The sequence below is a fragment of the Astatotilapia calliptera genome, chromosome 11, assembly GCF_964374335.1.
Source record: "Astatotilapia calliptera chromosome 11, fAstCal68.1, whole genome shotgun sequence".
In the NCBI taxonomy this organism is placed as follows: Eukaryota; Metazoa; Chordata; class Actinopteri; order Cichliformes; family Cichlidae; genus Astatotilapia; species Astatotilapia calliptera.
This window is the reverse complement of record NC_137432.1, coordinates 12,787,568-12,810,393: the sequence shown is the minus strand read 5'-3', so window position 1 is coordinate 12,810,393 and position 22,826 is coordinate 12,787,568. Positions and strand designations below refer to the sequence as shown.

Here is a 22,826-nt window from a genome sequence, read left to right as displayed (position 1 = left end):
TCTGACAAACGAAATACTAAAAAAAAGTGAGAAGAAACTTTTACAGTAAACCCATCGTGACTTTTACACAAATCCTTTTTTTGAACACTAGAGTCTAATAGGTGGGTGAAGCCAGCAATTTTCCTCAAACACTGCAATACGGTTTCTCATATAGCACCTTATGCACTATAGCATACGCAGCCTTGTAATTACGGCACACAATAGAAAAGAACAGACATTCAAAACTATACGGTAATTGTGGCGTTAGAAATAACAGATGAGATTTTCTTATAGCAACTTGTCGATGTAATACAAAAGCAAATACACTCCAGTGCATAACAAGTGTCCGCTCTTGTGAACACAAAGCCGGTCCAAATGGGTACGTACTGAACACAGCTCAAAGAGAAGTAAGCACAGTTTTAAGTTACAGTATATAAAAGATGAGGAATACGAACACTGTGCTTTCCAGCTTAACCTCAAACAAAACTGTCTTAACTCGAACTGACTGTTGTTAAATTGTTTACTTTCTTTAATAACGCATTTCACACAGTAGCATCATGAACGTTGGTAATAGTACTCTAGCCAGCTCAAAAATAAATAATATCAATAAAACCCATATTTCTATTAAAAGCATGCTCGTTTGGGGAAGGTTGTAATATTTGGAGATGGTTGAGGTGGAATTTGTTTTTATTTTGTACGAAACAAAAAGGACAAACAAATTTGGAGCGCTGTTACACCTCTGCATAAAATGTAAACACATCTACTCCACTGATCTTTCTATATATTGCTGTACAGCAATAATGCATGAGGTGCTGAACAGCTAAAACCTTCCTCTAATATCCCATCTGTGTGAGAGCCTACCATCACTATCCAGGCGTCTAATATTAGCATTAGTAGCACTACATCTATACTGTGGATAAGCCTTTTATTCCACCACATAATCCAGGGGATTTTGACAGTCCAAGTTCCCAGAGCCATTTTTTTAATAAACAGGACAACATGTGTTAACATTTACTTGATACATTTCTAATGGCCCCCAGAGAAACTAGAGCAACCTACTTAACCTACAGACAAATGCAGCCCTTAGTAGGCTGGATTCCTGTGTAGGCTAAGCTTTCACATGTATGCATGCCTCCCACATAATATCATGACAAAGAAATTCTGTTCTCTTCCTGAGCAAATACCCAGCTTATAGCATCACAGTTTGCACAAGCCAGGCCTAAGGCACTCTGCCCATCAAAGATGTTTAAGATGAAACGCAATGGAGCATATACCCCTTTTCAAGGGTGCTGACGTATTTGGATCCTTTTGCTCTGCTCACATCTTGGAAAAGGGAAAAAAAGAAAAAAAAGAAAAATGTCTTCGGCCTTAACAGTATTTACACATTACATTTCCTGCCTCAGGTTTAACGTGAAAGTACTTCAAAGAGAAAATGTCTTAAATTGTAAAAAGAGGAGAGGGAGGCGAAAAGAGAAATGAGACACAGGAAGAGGGGTCTTACCTCCACGGCCCGCAATAGGCAGCAGTCCGGGGAACACGAAGGCATTTTCGGAATGAATCGGCTCCCACAAACACTCACATAAGCGCACTCACTCCAATATAGTCAATAAGACAGAAAACCTCGCTGTTCTGTCGCCCTGTGTCCTCCAGAAAGAAAGGTACCAATTTGAATGCCAACAGCTGACAGTTGTGCTACCTGTCATGAGGCTAGTCCTCAAGTCTATCTGTAGACTGCAGTCTCCAAAAAAGAAAAAAGGAAAGGAAAGGAAAAGAACAAACTGTCTGTGTGACCTAATGCCGGTATGTATACAGCGCACAGGACGAAGACACTGAAGCAGTCGGCAATCAGATGGTACAGTAGAGTGCTTCCAGTGCCGGTTGAGTCTGACAACTATGCTCTGTCTCTCTCTCTCCCTCACAAAGGGTTACAGCCTCAGCCATGGGCTCTGAGGCACACTGAATCAAACCACACGCTCACTAACCAATCATAAAGCTGCAGCAGGCTGATGTAATCATTCCCACACAGACCTAGGCGCGCACACAACACACACACACGCGCTCCCTCCGAGGCACTCAAGTAGACACACATACGCACAGTCATGCACAAACACAGCCAACTTTTTCAGACCTCTTGACGATCTGTGCTTAAGTTTCTTTTCAGAGCTCGATGCAAGAGGGGGCACGTTTGGAAAGAGTGCGGCACAGTGAAGAGGACAAAGACAACAACCCCCCCCCCCCAAAAAAAAGTTTCTCTTTATTGCTCCTCTTGTTCCAAAATGTTCGCAAGTTTTTAGGTGAACGTTCGGAGGCTTGTCCATTTTTCCTTCTTTTGTGTTCACCTTCCCTCCCTTCTTACCTGCATTCCTCCCTTTATGTGGCTTAACTTTTAACTCCCAGCTTACAGCAGTAACAAGACTCATTACAGTGCAAATGAAATGAAACAGACCTGGGCTGGCACTTCAGCACTCCAACCTCCTACTTCTCCCGTAGTGGCTCGCTTTGTGCCAACATTCTTTCTCTCTAAAGAACAAAAAAGCTAGAGACTTCTGCACACATGCACACACACACACACACACACATCACACCGCTCCTTTCAACTCTGATATTTAATATAGCATCAGACAGACAAAAGCTTTGACACACCCCGTCTGGGAAAGGCAAGAGGAGCTTTACCTTATCCTTGAAGTAACTTCCCCTTCCCCCCCCCCCCCCCCCTTACTTCTTCTGGGAAAAGCAGGATGCGTGTGCTTATACATGTGTGGGTGAGGTGTGATGACAAAATGAGCACAGTTCCTCGGAAGAAAGGAGGAAATAGTGGTTAAAGTGGTAGCGGGAAACTTTGGGGAGAGAGCGGGAAAGAGTAAGGCTGGGAGAGAGGGGAGACAGGGGGAGAGTGAGCGAGCAAGGGAGAAGTGTATGATTGAACATGGGCAGTGGCAAGTATGTGGGAGTGTGTGTGGGATAGGGAGAAAGAGACAGACGGATGTGAGATGTGAAGGAAAACGAGTGGGAAGCAGAGGGAAGTGAAAAAGAAAGACTGTCTGGTGACACGCTGCAGCAGAACGTGTAGTATGAAAGCTCTCTATTGTTAACCGTCTCTAGCCTGCACAGCTGTTCCCACACACCCCCTCACTGTCACTGCATTCACCCTCACTGAGACCAGGACACACTCCCATGCATACGTCACAGTTTGTTGGCAAGCAAGGAAAGTCCCAGGAAGGCTGCACGCATCATACATGTGATTTAATCAAACTGTTTAGTAGCGAGTTTGTTTTGTTGTTGGTTTTTTTTTGTTTTTTTTGTTTTTTTAAACCTTGCACATTAGGGCTGTGAGGGTCAACAAAAGTGCTCTTCTTTTGGTAAATTAGAACTCCTTTGCACTAACCATTTAAAAGCATTGTATCACCATCTTTGCCAATTTACATTCTATGACTGTGCACCTGTTTTATTAAGATCACTCTAAAACTGAACAAAACTGCCAAGTAAACAAATATTTTTTGAAACCATGCATGGCTGGTGGTACTCTGGTACACACACACACACACACACACACACACGCACACACACACACGCACACACACACACGCACACGCAAATCAACCAGAAATCACCAGTTACTAGACTGATGGCATTTTCTCTAATCCACACAGGGTCAAAGTTGTACATACCATAGACCTCCACTAATATTATGTTAAAATCGCTTAGTAAGTTTAGTAACCATCAACAAACTCATAGCATAATTCTGGCTTGATATTTGGACACTCTTCTTGGCAGAATTGAGTTAATTTAAATTGGTTGGTTTCCTGGCTTTTAAGTACAGTCCACAAATTTTGCAACAGGGTTGAAATCAGCTTTTGAGAAAACTACTCAAGAAGCCTAATGTTGAGTGTTGAGATTGTTGTCTTGTTGGAAAAACCAGTGGTGTCAAGGTTTCGACCATCTACCTGCTGATGTAAAGTAAAGTTGAATAATTATGATTCCATCTACTTTTTGCAATTCCATTAGTGTCAAAACAGGCCCAGAACATGATGCTTCCACCACGCTTAACAGTCAGTACAGTGTTTTTAGGTTTGAAAGCCTCACATTTACTCCTCCAAACATACCTTTTGTCATTGTCGCCATATGGCTCAGTCTTTGTCTAGTCTGACCAGAAAACTTCACCAAAAAGCATTTGTCTTTATGATGTGGGCAGCTCTAAGTTTCACTCAAACTTTAAGGTTTTTGGGCGTTCCCATTGTTCCGAGTATTGGTCAGTCCATTGAGTGCTGTCCAACAAACCCTTACCTGGCATAGAGAAACTTCCAGTTGTAATCAATCAATCATGATCACTAACGGCATTAATAGACTTTGACCTTGTCAAGTTAAGACATCGTAAAACCGTCAGCACCACCTAAAAAATTCAAGTGAATGCATGTCTATATTTGAGCCTGTGTTGCTTTCTAGACACATGATGAAGCTAAAACTGGGATTAACTACTGAAAATAATAACCAGCATCTGCAAGAACAGCATGACTTATTGTTGGAAAAGCATCCGTTTTTATGTTACTAAAGAACCAACACATGGACATGTTTCACTGTTAAAACAGTCAGGAATACACCAATGAGCTACGAGAGTGTGTGGCTTGGTTTGAAAGTAAATTTTCCTTTTCTGTCATACCTTAGTGTTCATAAAAACAACATACAACTGTATGACCAAAAGAAATTTGTGCATATAGTAGAAAAGAGGAAGGAAAGCTTTCAGAGGGCCTCTCAACCTCTGTGATGACTCAGGTCTGATAGCTGCCCCGTGATGCAATCCCCCAAAGAGAGACTGAAAGCTTCTAGCAACACACATATACACAATCGAGACAGACCGGAACCAGATGTGTTCATATATGCATCTTCATATACACTGACCCATTTTTTTTTGTATATTACAGTATCTGCACAAACATACATGCAGAATTCTCCAAAGATACAGCTAGACACAAATTGGAGAAATACAGTTGGGTCAAAGCAAAGCTGAAATATGTACACAAGCATGTGTGTGCATGCCCTGCAGCCAACACGCACACTCACATCAATCTCTGAGAATTGGCTGCAGCTCTATAAATAGTTCCACTGGTATTACGTACACATTACAAGCTATTACATCAGACAGGAGTTACTAAAGACTATTAGCCATTTGGCACACAAGCCTGCACACATTAAGATCCAACACATACAGGAAGTTTTGTTAGAAGGTAAAAAAGCTGGCAGGCTGGATGACAGCTGTGCCATAGGAGAAGAGTCAGTGTTCATAAAACAGTAGGAGGGAAAGTGGGGACGACGCTAACAACATCCATATTTAATTCACTGTAATCAAAGATAAGTGATGAATTAGAAATAAAATGTCTCAATTATTCTTTGTCATTACTAATATGATCTCAACCTTCTGGATTACATGAGCTACCTAACTATGGCATTTTTAACTATGCATATTTTAAATAGTTTTATCTTTGTAATTTTGGAAGGGGTCCATGTATTATCATTTGTGGATGTTGCAGGTGTTGCAAGCGAACACTGACTATTAAAAACTCCTGCACTTAAATTCAACATCCAATGGATTTGAAACCATGCAAAACCACTTTGTCAGTGGGAATTTGTACACCTGGTAGGGCTGCACGATTAATCGTTAGAAAAATCGCGATCTCGATTCATACTTATGTGCGATCTCATTTCCAAATGACAACGATTTAAAAAAAAAAAAAAAAAAAAAAAAAAAAAAAAGACGACGACGTCCCGGCATTTTGATCCGGGACGTAATCTGCAAGAAAACAAGCGCTCACTCTTCCTGCTCAACAAATGACAAGGGCGGAGCCTTATACCACGTGGTACAGAAGCTGTGCCGTGTGATGCTAAAATTAGCAGGGAAAAAACAACGGAGAGCACGTCAGGGATGACGAGAAAGTGACAGGAGAAAATCCGTCCCGGTCAACCACCCAAACATCAATAACGGGAACCTTATACAGCGCTTCCCTATACACGTCGAACTCCCACAGGCACAAAGAAATTACGGAGGCTATCACTTATCACCTGACCAAAGATATGGCTCCCATCAACACTGTGCAAAACGAGGGATTTAGGAAAATGATCAACACCCTAGACAAACGCTACACAGTGCCGTCCCGCAACTATTTTTCTATTGTTGCACTACCTGCTCTATACACGCAGCGCCGAGCAACGGTGGAGACGGAATTTCAAGCAGTACAACATTTTGCGGCAACAACAAAACGTGAGACATTTGTTGTTTTATGTTTATTTATTGTTTTTATGTTCAGTCTCAACTGTTACGAAGTTGATGTGCAGTTAATAAGTGCAATAAATATTTATACTGGAAAAGAAAATCGTGAGAGAATCGTGATCTCAATTCTAAGCCAAAAAAATCGTGATTCTCATTTTATGCAAAATCGTGCAGCCCTAACACCTGGTGCAAGTTAGTGTGGATATCCCCCCACACCCTGGTGAAGACGCAACAATGCTGATGCAAACATTTGAATGTATTGCCTTAGTAAGGCTTTAGGTCACCAGAATAGCTTCAATATGCCTTGCTGTGTCATGTTGATGATGGTGCCGACTGTTATTTTCTTTGATGTAGGTCTAATATCCCACATGTGTTTCTACAGGTTGAGCTCTGAAGACTGATAAAAGGCTTTCTTAAAGGTCAAGTCAACTTCAAAGTGATTTTCAGTGGCCTTTCCCTCTAAGCACACAAGTGGACAAAAACTACCAGCAAAGGGTCAAGGGTTCAGGTTTTTCTTTTAATTGCCACCCGTCTGTATAACTGCCATCTCTGTTTTACAAAAGCCCTTCATGTTGCCAGAGAAGAACTGTAGCCATTGATAGGCTGATTTGGCTCACACGACCCACCCTAGTTCCATATTCCCATTAACAAGTACGCCTTATAAAGCCCCTCTGACTGTAATGCAGGGCTGTGTGTGGTCCAGGGCGCTCCTGGAAACTGACGTCTGGATGATGAGATGGAGGCACAAAAACCTGAATGAGCCTGGGACAATTGGCCATCCCTGGTCAATGCCTGTAGTCAGCATAAGTGGGAGGCATTAGCCAAGAATACTCTGCTGACTCACTAAGAAAGGATAGTGAGTGGTCCCTCACCATCCAATTACAGCATCAAATTAAGACCCAAGATATAAAAGGGCCTATCTGGGCTTAGCAGAGCCAGGATAGGGCAAAGTCCAGAAGGCAAGAATAAAAAAAAGGTTTACTGGACAAGAGACAGACAGAGGAAAAAAGATGATGAAGAGGACTGATGTATAGAGAGAAGCAAAGAAGGAAACAGTGCACAGTAACTGTACACATTTAAGTATGGTGGCAAGCTGCCATCTCTGCCACTGTGCAGCCAGGAAGAAGACTATACACTCTATATTGGGCAGTTAGTTAGCCCACAGAGCCTGCTCTGTCTGTAAACAATGGAGTCTTAACACCCATTTAGACCCAAAGTTAAAGCTTGGAGGATTCCAGAACCGAACTGAGTCAAATTTAATTAGCAAAGCAGGCCATGTAGCAAAAATTTAGGTCAGACATTTGGATAAGAAACAGTATTTAACAGCCACAGGAAATTAATATTAGGAATATGAAGGTAGAGGGAAGGTACGTTATATTTTGACTTCAACTAAAGTGTTAGTTGCCATTTTAAAAGCACCTCAGACCCCATCTGCACTTTATTAGTTAGGTCAAAGTCATATTCAAGTTTAGTGGGTTATAAAAGCAGCCAAGTTAAATGAACTTGATAAATGTGTCAAGTAAAATTACAATTACTGTAATTTGACTATTTGTCACAAACCCCATTGTTATAGTCTTGCTTTTCTAAAAGCAAATTGTTTCTTTTAAATGGAAAACTCACAGCCCCGGTTTTTAAATGCATTATTTTTAAACCACAGAAACACAATAATACGAGTTTACAGGAGTGGCAATAAAATGTGGTCACGGTAACAGAAGTAATTAACGTGACTGAATTTAACATGTATTAAAAGTGTGTTTATTTGGTATGTGTAATCTTTTTTTTTTTTTTTTTTTAAAGCGTGGGTCTTGTTCAAAGCTAGCCGTTACATTACTTCTGTCTCTCGTAAACTTAAGACAGAACTGTTCATTCAGTACGTGCTACAAAAGAAAGCCACTGCCGAAATACAGCTACAGCGTAGTCAGTTATTTTGTGTATTTTTAATGCCAAAAAAGTTGATAAGAAAACTAGAGGAAACTATGCTTACCCAAAAATGTAAAAATCCATGCAATTTACTAATGTTCATTTGAATTTTAGTGGCACACTATTAAAAATTGGTTGAACATGCACAGTTTATGGCAACACGCTTTAGTGAAGGCCATCTAGACTGGGTTACCACGATGCAAGAACGGAGTCCCCCTATTTACTGTGACTACCTGCTGAGAAACACCCCGCATGGAGTCAAATATTTTACCAACAGGATTAGAAGTGGCAGTAAATGCTTAATTGTGCACCAGGGCTGATTGCCATCAAACCCTGGGGAGCAAATGTGCTTTCAGACCACTGCTGATTTGGACACACTGTCCAATTACAGCAGGAGGGCAAGATGAGGGGGTGGTGGAATTGGATGAACAAAGGATGACATCATTAGTATGATTTTGGCACTAAACCAAGAATGGTCCACTTGTTGTATGGCAAGCAGTGACAGTGTTGAACTGTGACCCTGAAGAAAGTTGAAACGACCAGCTGACGTGAGTGTATTCCTCTCATTTGCATTTCATACAATTTTATAAAATCTAACTACATTTTTACGCTACAGAAGGGAGAGGAAGCTACAGGTCTCTGTAGCATGATTGATTGAAGAAAAAACAAAGAGACTAATAGCATAACAGGCAAGTACAAACAACGATTTCCCATTCAGAGGAATCACAGCATGTGCCTCCGTTCTGTACAAACTGTCCTCAATAATGGGAGTTTTCTCTGGAGACATCAAGATCACAGTGTCTGTCTGTCACATTCTCTCTCTCTCTCTCTCATTGCTGACACAAATCCCATTGCCAGCTTTTTGAGTCGAGCACTCGTCTCTTAAGTTTCTTGGATCAGAGTCTTTAAGCAATGGGGAAAAAAAGTTGGTCTGAAGGCTGGTTGATTTCAGCGTTTCCCTTCTTTTTGTCATTTTCCCTATCGTCTACATTTTTCCAAGTTAAAGCTTCCAAGGGATGCTTATAGGTAAAAAAAAAACAAACAAACAAAAGAACATAACTGGCTTTTCCATGCCATTTATTTTTTACTTAAGAGCCGTCTCCTCGATTTGGAAAGCAGTTCTAGTGGCATTCAATCATCCATTCGCTTCCGCTTATCTTTTTCAGGGTCACAGGGAGCGCTGGAGCCTATCCTAGCTGTCATAGGGCGACAGGTAGGGCACACCCTGGACAGGCTGCCAGTCTGTCACAGGGCCAACACAGAGACAAAGACAACCATTCACTCACATTCACTCCCGCATTCACACCTATGGGCAATTTAGTGTTTCCAGTTAACCTAACCCCACTAAGTGCATGTCTTTGGACAGAGGGAGGAAGCCGGAGTACCCGGGGAGAACCCACACAAACATGGGAGAACATGCAAACTCCACACAGAAAGACCCCGGCCTGATGGTGGAATTGAACTCAAGATCTCCTTGCTGTGAGGCAACAGTGCTAACCACCGTCTGTAAACATCCAAACAGTCTGTTGCAATCTAGGGAGATAAATGGTTTCATTTTTTTACACTAAAAGCATAACTTAGCAACAAATTCATGTAATAAATAACTGAAAAAAACCCTTTAACAATACTTAAATTATCCCTCTTAGCAGCTTTTAATTTCTTCCTCCCTCATACTCCTGTCGCTTCTCTCCTTTTTTTGCCTTTCCACAGCAGCAGTTTCTGAAATCTGATCTGTCCTACTTTCCCCAGTCAGAGACAGAGAGGGAGAGAGCGAGCGAACGGGGGAAGGCTAGGACAGAGGGAAATGCAGTCTTCATGACCTACATGAGTCCAACAGCTCTGTTCAGCTTCAGCCAGATAAAATGCCTACAGGCAGCAACACACAGCTGTCTATGTGCGACGCACGGATATAAACAAACGGACATGTGTATACATACACATGTACATACACCTTGAAATATGTGTGCAAGAAGAAGAAAGAAAAGAAAGAAAAACATTCCCTGAAAACCTTGTGCTAGAAAAGGCCTGATGATGTAAAAATACTTAGTTAAGCTTCATGCACTACACGTTAAGCTGTTATCATAATCTGATGAATGAAAGTATTCTCACACATATTTGACACAGACCATCACGTATAGACTGAGAAACAGAGCAGAAAGCAAACAGTATCAGGGATTCCCATTAGTTGTGGGAGTAATATGATCCCGCCCTTTTAGCTGGGAGAAATGTGGCTTCTAATCTTACACTGCTTCGGGGACAAGGAGTGAAAGATGGACCCTTAAAGGTGTATCATCCTCCAGTGCCTGGGTGGTCTCACCATGCTCCCATTAAAAGACAAATTATTCAGTTAAAATTAATACTGAGAGGTAGTAAAAACAACTCAATTATATGCAACGCTTGGAGCTTTCTTCCAAAACCCCAAGGAAGGACAAAATCTCACCAAAAAGTAAATGCCTCCTAAATCCGTCACTAAAACATAAGTCTTTGATGAAACAGTAGGGATGCTGGGATGAAAAGGGATCAGTATTTACTTGGAGGTCTCTTCCGGTTTAGTGATAGTCTAGCTTCATTCTTGGGCTTACTCAAGAACGAACATGTTCTTGCTCGCTTTCTCTTGAACTTCAAAATAAAAGTACTTAAAACACTTTATCTCGAACCTCCAGTTTAATCTTTATTGCTCTACTTTATGTGCTTTTAATCATACTGCAGCACCATGGCTGATATGGGATTATTTTAAGTATTTATAACAACAATGCTTCAACAAATATCAGGTCTTTGTTGGATTTTTTCGTAGTTCTGAAAGAAATTACTTTAAGAAGCTGTCCACCTGCTGTAGATGGTTTGGGGTTTGTTTTTTTAGGCCTGCCGCTTCTGTCGTTTTTGACTTGTCCAGTTTCCTCAAATTGTATTATACAATTCAAACAATACAAAGATTTGTCAGGTTTTCAGTTTGGAAATCACCTTGTTTGTGCAAAAGAGCAACAACTTGATCCCTGTCAAACTGGATGTTTTTTCTCCCATAGATTCAACTAAAGAAATGAAACAAATGTGTGACAGGCTGCTAGTAATAATGTGCCTAAAGATACAATTTAAATGTGGTTCTTTCCCCAAGTTGTGTGTATGCAGACAACACTGGTTCATCTCTAGAATTGGGGATTAATTACGAGTTAATTTTTTATGCTTTAATGATTCATAGGTCAGCAGTGTTAAGTGAAAATGGGCAGCCATAATGATTGGACAGAAAACACCAGTGTCCAAAGAAAAACTTTGAATGACTTTGAGAAGTAATGATCACATGAGTCTAGCTGGAAGCATAATATTAATAAACGAGGGCTGGATCAAGACTTGTAAAGCATTTGCATTTTTCCACAAACCAAGTTCATCTCAGGTCTTTATTATGGTGGGTCATTTTATTTTCTAAGCATTTCCCTTGATATTAATACAGCTGTGAAATAAGATGAGCTGCTCTGTTCCGAGTCCCAATTATTGTTTGTACTCCAACTAATCATGCCAGTGTATTAAACAGGCTGTGTGTGTACATTTGTGCCCGTTCATCCATGTGTGGCACTAGCAGGCCGAGACATGTTTCCATTTAGTGGCTCGGGATAAATGCGGTGCTGACACACGAGATGTTCCAGACTCGACCGCAACCTGGCTGGCTCCCCTCCAGGTTGTATTTGTTCAGCGGGTGCCAAACAATTTGTATTTTGCAGCACTGAATACTGCAAATCCACTCACTTAATTCATTGTGTATACACACAGAATTTGCAGGACAAATGTCTCATTGGGTTGCTCTACATTTTCAGAAGTGTACCCAAGTGTCTGTTTGGTACTTCTGCCTTTTCAGGTTCCTTCTTTAAAAGATAATCCTACCATTGAACATTACATTTACTTTGCCACGCCCATACAGGAGGTTAATATGAGAGCTATTGGGATATGTTTTAATGCAGTCGATTACATCAGCAAAGCAGAAAATTAAAAAAAATAAACTGCAAAACTCTTTGATTACTTGGGTTAATCATTACATTTCACAGATATAATAATAAGAAAGTCAGCATACGAGTTCTCACAAAGGGTTACTGCTCCTTGCATTTTATTTTTACTCCTGCCACAAAAAGCATCACTTTGAGCTCAGGGCTAGATATAATGTTAGGAATAATGAGGCCAACAGGCAGACATGCATCAAACACACATGTCTATACACACGCACAATAAAACATCCAGTCTGAGTTACAAATAATCACAAAGACATAAACAGTACAAATCACACACACGTACACCACAAATGTATAAATGTAACTCGCCAGTGATTGCAGAATACAACAAGTGTCTGTATGTGTGTGTTTTCCATGTTTTACTTTAAGATCCACTTAAAAGCAAGGCTGGCAGCTGGAAGAGTGAGCCAGCAGATTTCTGGCGCTGCGTCACCTTTGATCTCTGCACAGTGTGGCTTGCAGAACACGGGAATGCGCGCACATAAACGTACTGTCGAGCACTCACAAACCTACAGATCCCCTATCGTAAAGACAGCCGTACGTGCGTTAGAAATGTGCAAATACACAAAAACGACCCTCCTCGCCAACAGACCTCTACTTTTGCATACATGCGCGCACACACACACGCACAGCTGCGCGCAGCCACAGATGTTCCCACACATTAAGGCCAACAGTTTGGGCATCAGCAGCATTCCATTCTGAGTTTACAATGGAAAAATCTGCCCTTTGACCTGGAGCATTTTCAACATTCATGAAAGCAACAGCCAGGGAATGCCTTGTTTGAGTGCTGAGAGGTGGGATGGATTGATGTCCTTTATTTATACATCAGCTGTTTCTGGTTAAATACTGTTATGTTTATTTTCCTCCTCCAACCAACAGAACGGACGTCTAAGAATTCTGAGTTTTATTAAAATGACAATCCATTTATACGTGGAATAAACAGTACACCTTGTAAAACTATTACATATTATTATAGTCTCCATTATTTTGAAGCTTCTTTAATCACTATTTTGAAAACAAACAATCAAAAAATTAAATAAAATGTGTGAATTTTGAACTTTTAAGATGACTTGACATGCACAAACTGAGCATCAGAATTGATGTGATTTTAGTAACCTGTTTTTAGTGCCAGATGGGCTGTCTGAGTATTTTAGAAACTGCTGATCTGCTGGGATTTCCCACACAACCGTTTCTAGCGTTTACAAAAAATGGTCAGAGGGAAAATATCCAATGGCAGTTCTCTGGAACAAGCAGGTGGTCAGAGGAAAGAAGGAGGCCAGGATGCCTCAACCGGTGGCAACAGCAACTAAAATAACTACTAGTTATAACCAAAGTCCACTTCAGGTCATCAGCTAAGAACAGAAAACTGAGGCTAAAATTCAATGATCACCAAATTTAGACAACAGAAGAGTGAAGAAGCTTTGCCTGTCCTGATCAGCCTTGAGATACAGGAAGTTGGGTCCAAATTTGGCATAAATAACAGGAAAGGGTAACAGTGTGGGGGATGTTTTCATGGACTTATCAACTGAGCATTGTTTACCCGAGTACTGTTGCTGACAACACCCGTTCCAGTTGCCGAATCCTGCTTCCAGCAGGATAATGCAATTTGTCAGATCATCTCAAAAGGATTTCTTGCATATGGCAATGACTTTATCCCTCCACAGTCACCAGATCCCAGCACCTCTGGGATGTGGTGGAATGGGAGAGTCACATCGCAGATGTTTAGATAACACATCTGCAAGAACTTTGTGATGTCATGATGCCAATGTGGAGTAATATATTTGAGGAATGTTTGCAAAACTTTTCTGAAACTATGCCATGAAGGCATCTCTAAAGGAAAAAGGCAAAAGGCAAATAAAAGCATGTAGCAAGGTCCCAAAAAAAAAAAAAGTTGTCTCTATTCATCTGGACGTAGCGTTTTCAGTGGGAGAAACATTTCCTCACTCGTTCCAAGTGACTTGTGCCGTCTCAACTGACTGTAAAACTTTTAAAAAGCACATTTGCATAATGACTGAAACTAGCAATGGGCTGTGAGGCCAGTGTTAGTCAGTGGCCTGTATTTCCAGATGCAATATTTGCATAGAGATGGTGATTTTACATGCAAGGCTCTGTTATCTTTCAGAAAACACATAATCAGATGCAATACTTTTATAACACTGAACATATTATATCTGAAGAATAGCCAGTGTTCGTTCATGCTAGAACACTGATGAAATTTTAGACTGTCAGTTTTCTTAAATCTGCCTAAAAAACACAGCAATTACAATTTTATTTAATCCGACTTGCTCAACTGGACATGATGATGACACTGAAAACCAAAAGCCCATTTGCACATTATTAGTGTCAACCAATCTTCCCCAGCTTGTCTGGCACTATGAGCTATTTTGGGTTTGTCATATCATCATGTGCAAATGAGTATTCATCTACAGAACTTAACTGTCACAGGACACACTTGGAAGTACTAGGGCCAAGCTAAGACCAAGTGGATCTTTGGATGACTAAAAGCTTGGAGTAAAGACCTAACAAGAGATGATGACAGAGAGAAAAGGACAGATGCAGTTTAACACCCCCCCCCCATTGGGATGATAGTGAAACAGACAAGAGAAGCCTGCCATAATGTGGAGTAAAGGGCTACAGGACATACAGGGTATGCTGAAGCCAACAAAATCTGGCTATCCAGTGACCATATCACTGCTTTTTACTCCAGAATGAATGGGACAACTATGGAAGCACAGCATCCACCAAGCAATGACTACACTACTGTTGTTTCTTAGAGGATTTCCCATAACACAAGCATACATGCTGTCCTACATGGTTCACAATGGGTACATGTATGTAGCCGGAGAACTGCCTAAAATAAAAAGCATGTTGGCAGTAATACAATGTACAGTACCTATGCACGCTTTTAAACATGCCACAGTAGTTAAGTGTCAGTGATCTTACAAAAAAAAAAAAAAAAAACTAGATAGTTCAGCTTTGTTGATCATCCAGAAGCTCTTGAAATAACCTATTTTAATGATTCTCATGCACCATCACTGACTAAAGCTTTACACGAACACTGTATTTGATCTCTGTTCATTAAAAATAAAATAAAAACACAAAACAAAAGAAAACACTAGCCCATGTATTTCACAGTGTACAGTTAAAAAAAAAAAAAAAAAGCCTGTGAAAGGAGAGCTGAGAATTAAGTGGAGGAAAACGGGAATGGGTTGGGATGGGGTGGCTTTTGGGGGCTGGGTGGGTAATTGCGAATCATATGGCTGTGTCAAACTGCGTGGCCAATGATTCCTGACAGCCCTGCACTACATCCTCATGCACGGAGGCCAAGGGCTGAAGTAAGGAGGACCAGAAAGACAGAAGTACGAGTCTGTCAGAAAACGCCTGGAGGTCGGAAAATTCTGTAAACTAAACAGAAACTTCTCCACAGCAGACTGGCTGCTTTAATTTAGTATTTGGAGGACATGCAGATGAGTACACAGAGACAATGTCAAAGACAGAAGAAAGGGCAGAAAGAAGAAAAAAGGCACACAACAGGGCACATATGGTTTAAATGATAAAGTAGAAAGTAGGTGCAATAATTTACATGCTCACCATCCTACATGTCAAACCTAAACAACTCACTTTCTTCTTTATGGATCTGAACCACTATACCACAAGAAAGTGGTGCCATCGTCTCCGAAACTGGACCCCCTTATTAGGCACTGGTGTGAGATGAGATTGCTCCATGGGAGAGTTTTTAGTGGAAAGGTGCTGAATCAAATTTCCAATGAGACATACTTTCCATTGCTATCAACAATGGATAGACAGTGCCAGTGCTGTAAATAGTTTACAGAACTCACAAAGAGTAAGAGGCGTTTGTGAATGCAGCCACACATGTATCTAAAAAACAAATATACCCGTATGCATGGACGGATGCATAGCGCGTTTGCATGTTTACAAAAGTGTGTACACCGTAAACACACAAAAGGAGTTACATTTTCCATAGTTGCTCTTCTTTGTAAAAGTTTGGTGATCCGTAAAAAACCTGCAAAAGGTCCTGTTGGCCTTTTTTTTGTGGGGGGGGCTGTTTATCTTTATGGGTATGTTCAAGGTTTATTACAGTCTCAGTATATGTATAGCAGAGATTCAGCACGTCATGCTAACCTTCAATTATGACTGGCAAACAGATCTCTCATAATTAAAATCAAACCAGTCTCACAAGACAAACACTTCATGATGAAATTAAATGTTTACACAGCGCGTGAAAGATGTAAACAAAACGTTAGCTTGGAGTTGTCATATACAGAACAACAGTAATAGGAGCCAGACTGATTTATCATAGGGCCAATATCATCAGCTGGTAATTAGCCATTTGCTAATGAATCACAGCAGCAATTACAGTCGGTAAATTACAATTTAAAAGATTAAAAGTAAAGATGACCCTTCAACCATGTTATGGGTGTGGAAATAGAGTTTGTCCACCTGAGGCATTCAACAATTTCCTCTCCTACAAAGACAACCCCAGCCCAGTTTATGTCCAGCTGTGTTGGGAAAAACTAAATGCTGCCAGATGTATCTGAATATTGGAGAGGAGAAAAAAAAACAAAAAAAAAAACAAAACAAACCACACACCACCAAATATTGGTCTATGCCTTAAAAGTCTAATAATAAAAAATAAAATTAAAATAAAATACAAAAAAGTCTAATAATCAGTCAGGCTTTCATCTTTTGCTGCTTTATTAAATCATTGCTTGTTACAATGCTCGGCACAAACAACACATCAGATCACCGCAGCTCTGCTTCAATGTTAGTGGAAACTGTTGGTTTGTAACAACTCCAGTTCCTCTCCACATTCCCCAAGACCGCACTTTACACTCTGCATAGAATATTTAATTTAATATGTGTATTTTAAAACAAAAAACATCAAAAACATTCACATGCAGAGTGAGTCACCCACTATGATAAAGTGGTTTCGAATATTTACCCAATACGCCTGCTTTACTAACATACAGACAAAATGTTTGCACAGTTAGCAATTTAATCTGAAACTCAAAGTCCTCGTGAGACATTAATCTTTTTAACCGCATGACCGATGATTTACCAAGGTGTGTTTGATACCTGATGAGCTTGGCAAGCAGTGTCTGGAACAGTTTTGAAAAAGCCAGACCAAAAAATAAATAAATAAAACAAAACATTTTTTTTATAATTTAAAACTAATTAGATAAAATGTATCAGTGAAAACAGACGATAAATTCAACTTCTTTCAAAACCAGTTAAGGGAAAGAAACTTTTTTGTTTGTCTATTACAAAAACAGAGAAACTCTGCTATAGCTGATGCTAGAGCGCAGTATACACCAGTCCAGCTTGTTTCCTTTTTGACTGTCGTCACACCAAAAAAAGACAAAAAAATAAAATAAAAAAAAGACAAAAAAGAAAAACAAAACAAAACCACAGCCGTGGATGCCAGGGAACTCAACTGTGGTTCACTCACAAGCACATATGCTACACACTGGGCAAGACGTAATCTTGCAGATCTCATGAGAATCCAGCTGCCTCACAAGGTACCTGGATTTATGGCACATCTAGGATTTCAAGCTCAGAACGTTTCCACACAACTTTTGTTTTTTGAGGGAGGGCTCAGAACGACTCAGCTGGAACTAGAGTCTGTGATCTCGTACCAGAACAGGCAGGAGCTGCAGCCAGAGTATTTATGAGAAATAGTCCACCCCCATATTACTGTAAACTGCTATGTTACTGTAACCAGTGTTGGCTGGTTCCATATGAAGATCATTAACCTTGTTAATAGAGAGACTCCAGCTTCCAGGAACAGACAGAAGAGTCCCTAAATCTTTGTCAGCACATAACAAACACACATGCCAACATTCAGCCATGTGTGCAGGTACACATGCTCACAAACAAACACACACGCACACACAAACGCTTCCAGTCCACATCTCACTATTTTCCTTAAATCGAGCCGCAAACCCTCTTGAAAACATGTGCACTGTACAGTACAGTGTCATCACATGCAAGCAATAAACATGCCTCAGACGAGCAAAACACAGGGCAGATGTGAGCCAGGAGACTTTCCCAAATGTTTGACATGGCTAGCATACAGATGATTCACAATATTTAAAATCTGCATCCTTCAAAACAAATACAGCACTTTGAGTCGAATGTGCTTCAGTCAACAACATGAAAATAAATCAAGGGTCTGTGAATGTGTCACATCCAGTTCTTCAAGAGGGGAAAAAAAAGTCTTCCATGCTCTCCCAAACAATAAGACAAAAAATGTTTTTGATCCAACACATCCAAACGCAAAGAGATTAACATGCAAAGTATGGAAGCCCGTTTCCGCCACAAAAAAAAAAAAAGGATCCATAACTTGAAATTTCGAGTTAGCGCTGCCAATCAGTAATCTACGTGAATGACGTCATTTCCTTGTTACCCGGAAGCTGAAGCCCTGAGCTACAAATGCTACAGCTAAGCTACCAGTATTATATCCAGTCATGAATCCACAGATTGCTGAGTATTTTCAGCGTGGCTTCAAACATAATGAAATCCTTGTGTTATTAGCTGAATCGCATGACGTCGCTATCAGCAAACGTGCACACGAAAGCGCCAATTTGTTGCGATGCGGTTTTGAGTGCGCGTTACTCTGCGCCATATGCTTCCGGGTAACAAGAAAGTGACCTCATTCACGTAGCTTAATGATTGGCAGAGCTAACTCGAGAAAAGTAACTCGAAATTTTGAGTTATGTTTCTCCAAATTTCGAGTTAATAAGTCGAAATTTCAACAAAATATTTCGAAACTTCGAGTTATGGATACTTGTTTGTTTTTTTTTTAAGTGGCGGAAACTGGTGAAAAAGAGGCGGAAAAAAAAAAAAAAAAACAACTTGAATTTTACTTACATATTTGCCCGAGGAAGGTTCCCCAGGTGGTAGAGACCCAGGACTGAGGACAGGTGAGCTAGCTGGACTGCAGAGCTCAGGGAAAGGGTTGGGGATGGCCGGGAGAGATGACGTCCTCAGCTGCTGCTCCTGTTCCTGCAATCTCCTGAAGAAAGAGGCGGATAAAGACGTGTAAAGTGGTTTGATGAACAGAGCATGTCTTTTGGTTTAAGCTTATGTTTATTATTATGGTTATAAAAAAACAAAAACAAACTTTAGTCCAAGTCCATGACCTGGAACAGCCTTTTTAGAAGCAAACTTTAAAACAGAGCTGCTGACAGCTGTGAAATACGTGCAGGAAAGGCGGCTAGAATTAATCAAGTTCTGCTGTACAGTATTCAGCCTCATGCCCGTTTCTGTCTGATCTGCTCGTAATGAACAGTCTCGAAGCAAGTGGAAATCACAGAGCCACCCCAGCCAGCTAGTTAATTTTTTTCAATTAATAATACATCAATGACGAATCAAGACATCGCTTTAAAGCAGATTTCTCTTTTTTTAAATATATAAATTTGGCACATGCAGTGTAAGACTCAAATTATTATCGGACAGCCAATCAACCATTACTTTCAGTATTTTTTAAATTGGCAAGTCTGTTTGTGGAATCCCAGCTTAATAACTACAAATAAATAAATGTGTGGAAGACTGCTTAGCCTCCGTTTCTCTTCCTCAGTCGAGCTCTGTCGCTCCGAAGAACCCAGCGAGTTCAAAAGGGAACGGGCCTTTTGATGTCGTCCCATCTGAGCCGGAGAACAGGGTTATCTAGAGGTCAGTCCTGAATAATAAGAACTTCAGGGCCTGCTTCTGTGCGTTTGAAAAAGAGCGCTCATAAGACAGAATACTCCATTACCTGATGCTCCCCTCCTGTGTTATTGTCACATAGTCCAAAGGCGAGTAATGGGCGCTGACACCAGCTCTGCGGTGCATGCACACAGCTATACTTCTATTCTCCCAACGTGTATGAGTGCAGCCTCGAGGAGGATGCGGGTTAGCACGGTTTAATTTGAAAGAGACATATGCACATGGTACTTAAATAAATGAGAATCTTCTTCTCGCCTTTGCAGGCTGATGTAAAAGAGGAGTGAAAGGGAGGAACGGGTCATACAGGGGTTACAGATCGGGAGCCAGGAGGAACCGTTATGCTCAATTATCGAGTGGGTGTGGAGGGATGATGGTGTACAGTGAAAATTCTCTTTTGAAATTTGAAGAGAAAAAAAGGGTTTGAAGTCTTGCTGTGTGGCTACGCATGTGGCAAACGCATAATACGAGGCTGAAAGAAGTTTGTGGCTGAAGTTACTACCACACTTTTGCTGATTCTGTGGGTGCACGAGCAGTTATAGCCCTGTTGTTTTTAGCATTTTTTTAAATTTACTTATTTTAGGGCGATGATTGCACATGTCTTGACAGTTAACAGAGGATGAATGAGATGCCCAAAGATGGTGTAACATATACTGAAACCTAATGTCTCAGATTAAATGGAGCCTGAACGCCCATCCAGCTCCACATTTAACTTTGAATACTACCAAGTTACTTTGCACACATCACAGACTAAAAGCATGCTTACTCCTCTTATCCTGTTAATTACTAAAGCCCCTCAGTTCATCTACTGCCTCAAACAAGCATTTTTAGCACCCTCTCCCCTTCTGTAAAGCCAACTCTGATCTGATTGGCTGTGCCTCACACACAAAAGTTTTGAACAGGAGGTACATGGAGTTTCTGCTTCTGCCGTCACTGTGGAAAACCAAATATTTAGAGCAGTCTGAAGCTTGAGCCTTTGGCTTATGAAGATTACAACGACTTACACTGACCTAATTTGAAACTTTGGCCATGTAGAATTGAGGGGGGGGGGCAGCATAATAGATTCTCTTTATAGGTTTCCTCCAGTCCGAACTTTAAACCCATACTCTTAACACTGAAAGTTAAGTTTACTATCACATCAAGCAAAAAAAACAAACAAACAGAAAGCTCATAACTGGAGGAGATGAAACTAGTTGAGCAGCTACCTGACAGCATTGATGTGCATCGGCTGTGACCGTCGGAGGCCGGTTTGAGGCGAGTCTGAAGACGAGGAGGGCGGCTCTGGGGAGATGTGGCTTATCCCGTGTGAGTGCTGTCCCTGCCGTGGCTGGTTGTGTTGATGTGCTTGATGGTGGTGGCTGTGTGACGTCGAGGTCTGTCCGTTGTGCAGCAGAGGAGTCGATTCTGTCTGTGGACCGCTGCACGAGTACAGGCTCTCCAGTGAAGAGTCCATTTCATTCACCAGGGCCTCCAAGTCGACATCATCCTCTAAAAGACACAGATATGGCAGAACAAATCTGTGAGTTAGCATTAACCTGACATGAGCTCCTGTAAAGTAACAGCATGAACTGCTTGTGTAATGAAAAGAACTACAACAAATCGACAAACACCAAAGGGAACCAGTGCGCATATTAAATTTGAGGTTTCAAATAACGTGTATGTGAAATTTGCACTGTGGGCCAATGGTCATATGTTTTAGATCGGTCCAAGCTCTTCTGTAGGCTCAGGAGGTAGAGTGGATCATCTACCACTCAGAAGGTAGGTGGTGGTTCAAACCCTGGCTGAGTTCAGCATCTTGCCTCTGTGCATTCATTAGTGTGTGAGGTAGGTTTAAAGTGCTTAGTTACAGAATTGAGTGCTTAACTTAAAAAGCACTATATGAGTACCAGTCCACTCCTTTTCTGTATTCCTTTTTTAAAACCGTATACTTGTTTACAGGGTGGGGGGCCTTGAAGTGATAGGAGCTAAAACAGCCAACGCAGTTTAAAAAAAAAAAAAAAAAAGTTCCTTTAGAGGAGACTTCAAAATAAATATTAAAAATAAAAAGTCAGCCCCCATAAACTCAGTGTTAAAATGTCCAACTTTAGCATTTAAAAGCATGTTCACAGCCTGGTAGAAACAATTTTGGCATCTATGGATACTTTTCCCCACTTTAAAAGATCGGCAACTGTGACCGTCAGCTGAAACTCGCTCCAGCTAATAGAGCAGCTGCTGTAAAACCATGTTCAAAAAGTTCATACAGACAACTCAAGTGCCCAAATACCTAAAAATCTAAAGGTGGAAATCAGCATAATAGGTATCCTGTAAGTGCAACAACACATAGTGGGGTTGGGGGTGCGAGTGCTGCAGACTTATAGGACTGATTCTTATTTTAAAACACAGTAAAATGATTAAGTATTCAGCCACTTTCCCCTTTCAGTTTCTCATCTAGCTGTGGCCTGGATTTGAACCTTTGCACTAGTAACTCAAGGTAAAAGAAAAAAAGAAAGAAAATACACAACACACAAGCGCCCACGCAGACACGCGCACAGATTTGTTGCCAGTTTTGCCAGAGTGCTCAATCAGCAGGAATATCTTAACATCTCAACTGAATACACCGTAATGCCCTGTGAGCCAAATCTCCAGGGAGATCAGGTACAAGCACAAACCTGCCCATGACACTTTTCAGCTCCAACCGTTGGGGTTCAATGTAAAGGCACCGCACTGCAAGCATCTGCTCTGCATTCAGGGCAGCTTTCAAACACTCAGCTTTTAAATGTCTTTAAAAGAAAGATGTGAAATTCTTCTCAGAAGGTGTCTATCTTCAAAGTCCTCGCGAAAACCTCCAGGCACATTTAAATTCATGAAGTGAATTTTTCAACCGACTCCAGGAGCATGTTTTATCAAAGCCTGACGTGAGCTCAGCTGAAGGGAAACTCGTCTAATTGCTCCATGCTGTGAAAGTT

The 22,826-nt window shown here is 40.9% G+C and overlaps 1 protein-coding gene across 3 annotated transcripts in view; it reads right to left on the bottom strand.

Annotated features, from left to right (window-relative positions):
* The window catches only part of grb10b (growth factor receptor-bound protein 10b), a 64,504-nt gene that overhangs the window by 10,770 nt on the left and 30,908 nt on the right, over window positions 1–22,826 (bottom strand). For all 3 annotated transcript variants that reach the window (XM_026185943.2, XM_026185945.2, XM_026185944.2), the window contains exons 4-5: window positions 21,087–21,369; window positions 19,048–19,192 (exon numbers count right to left, since the gene is read on the bottom strand). In XM_026185943.2, coding sequence (XP_026041728.1) covers window positions 19,048–19,192; window positions 21,087–21,369 — 428 coding nt within the window. The remainder of the gene's footprint in view (window positions 1–19,047; window positions 19,193–21,086; window positions 21,370–22,826) is intronic.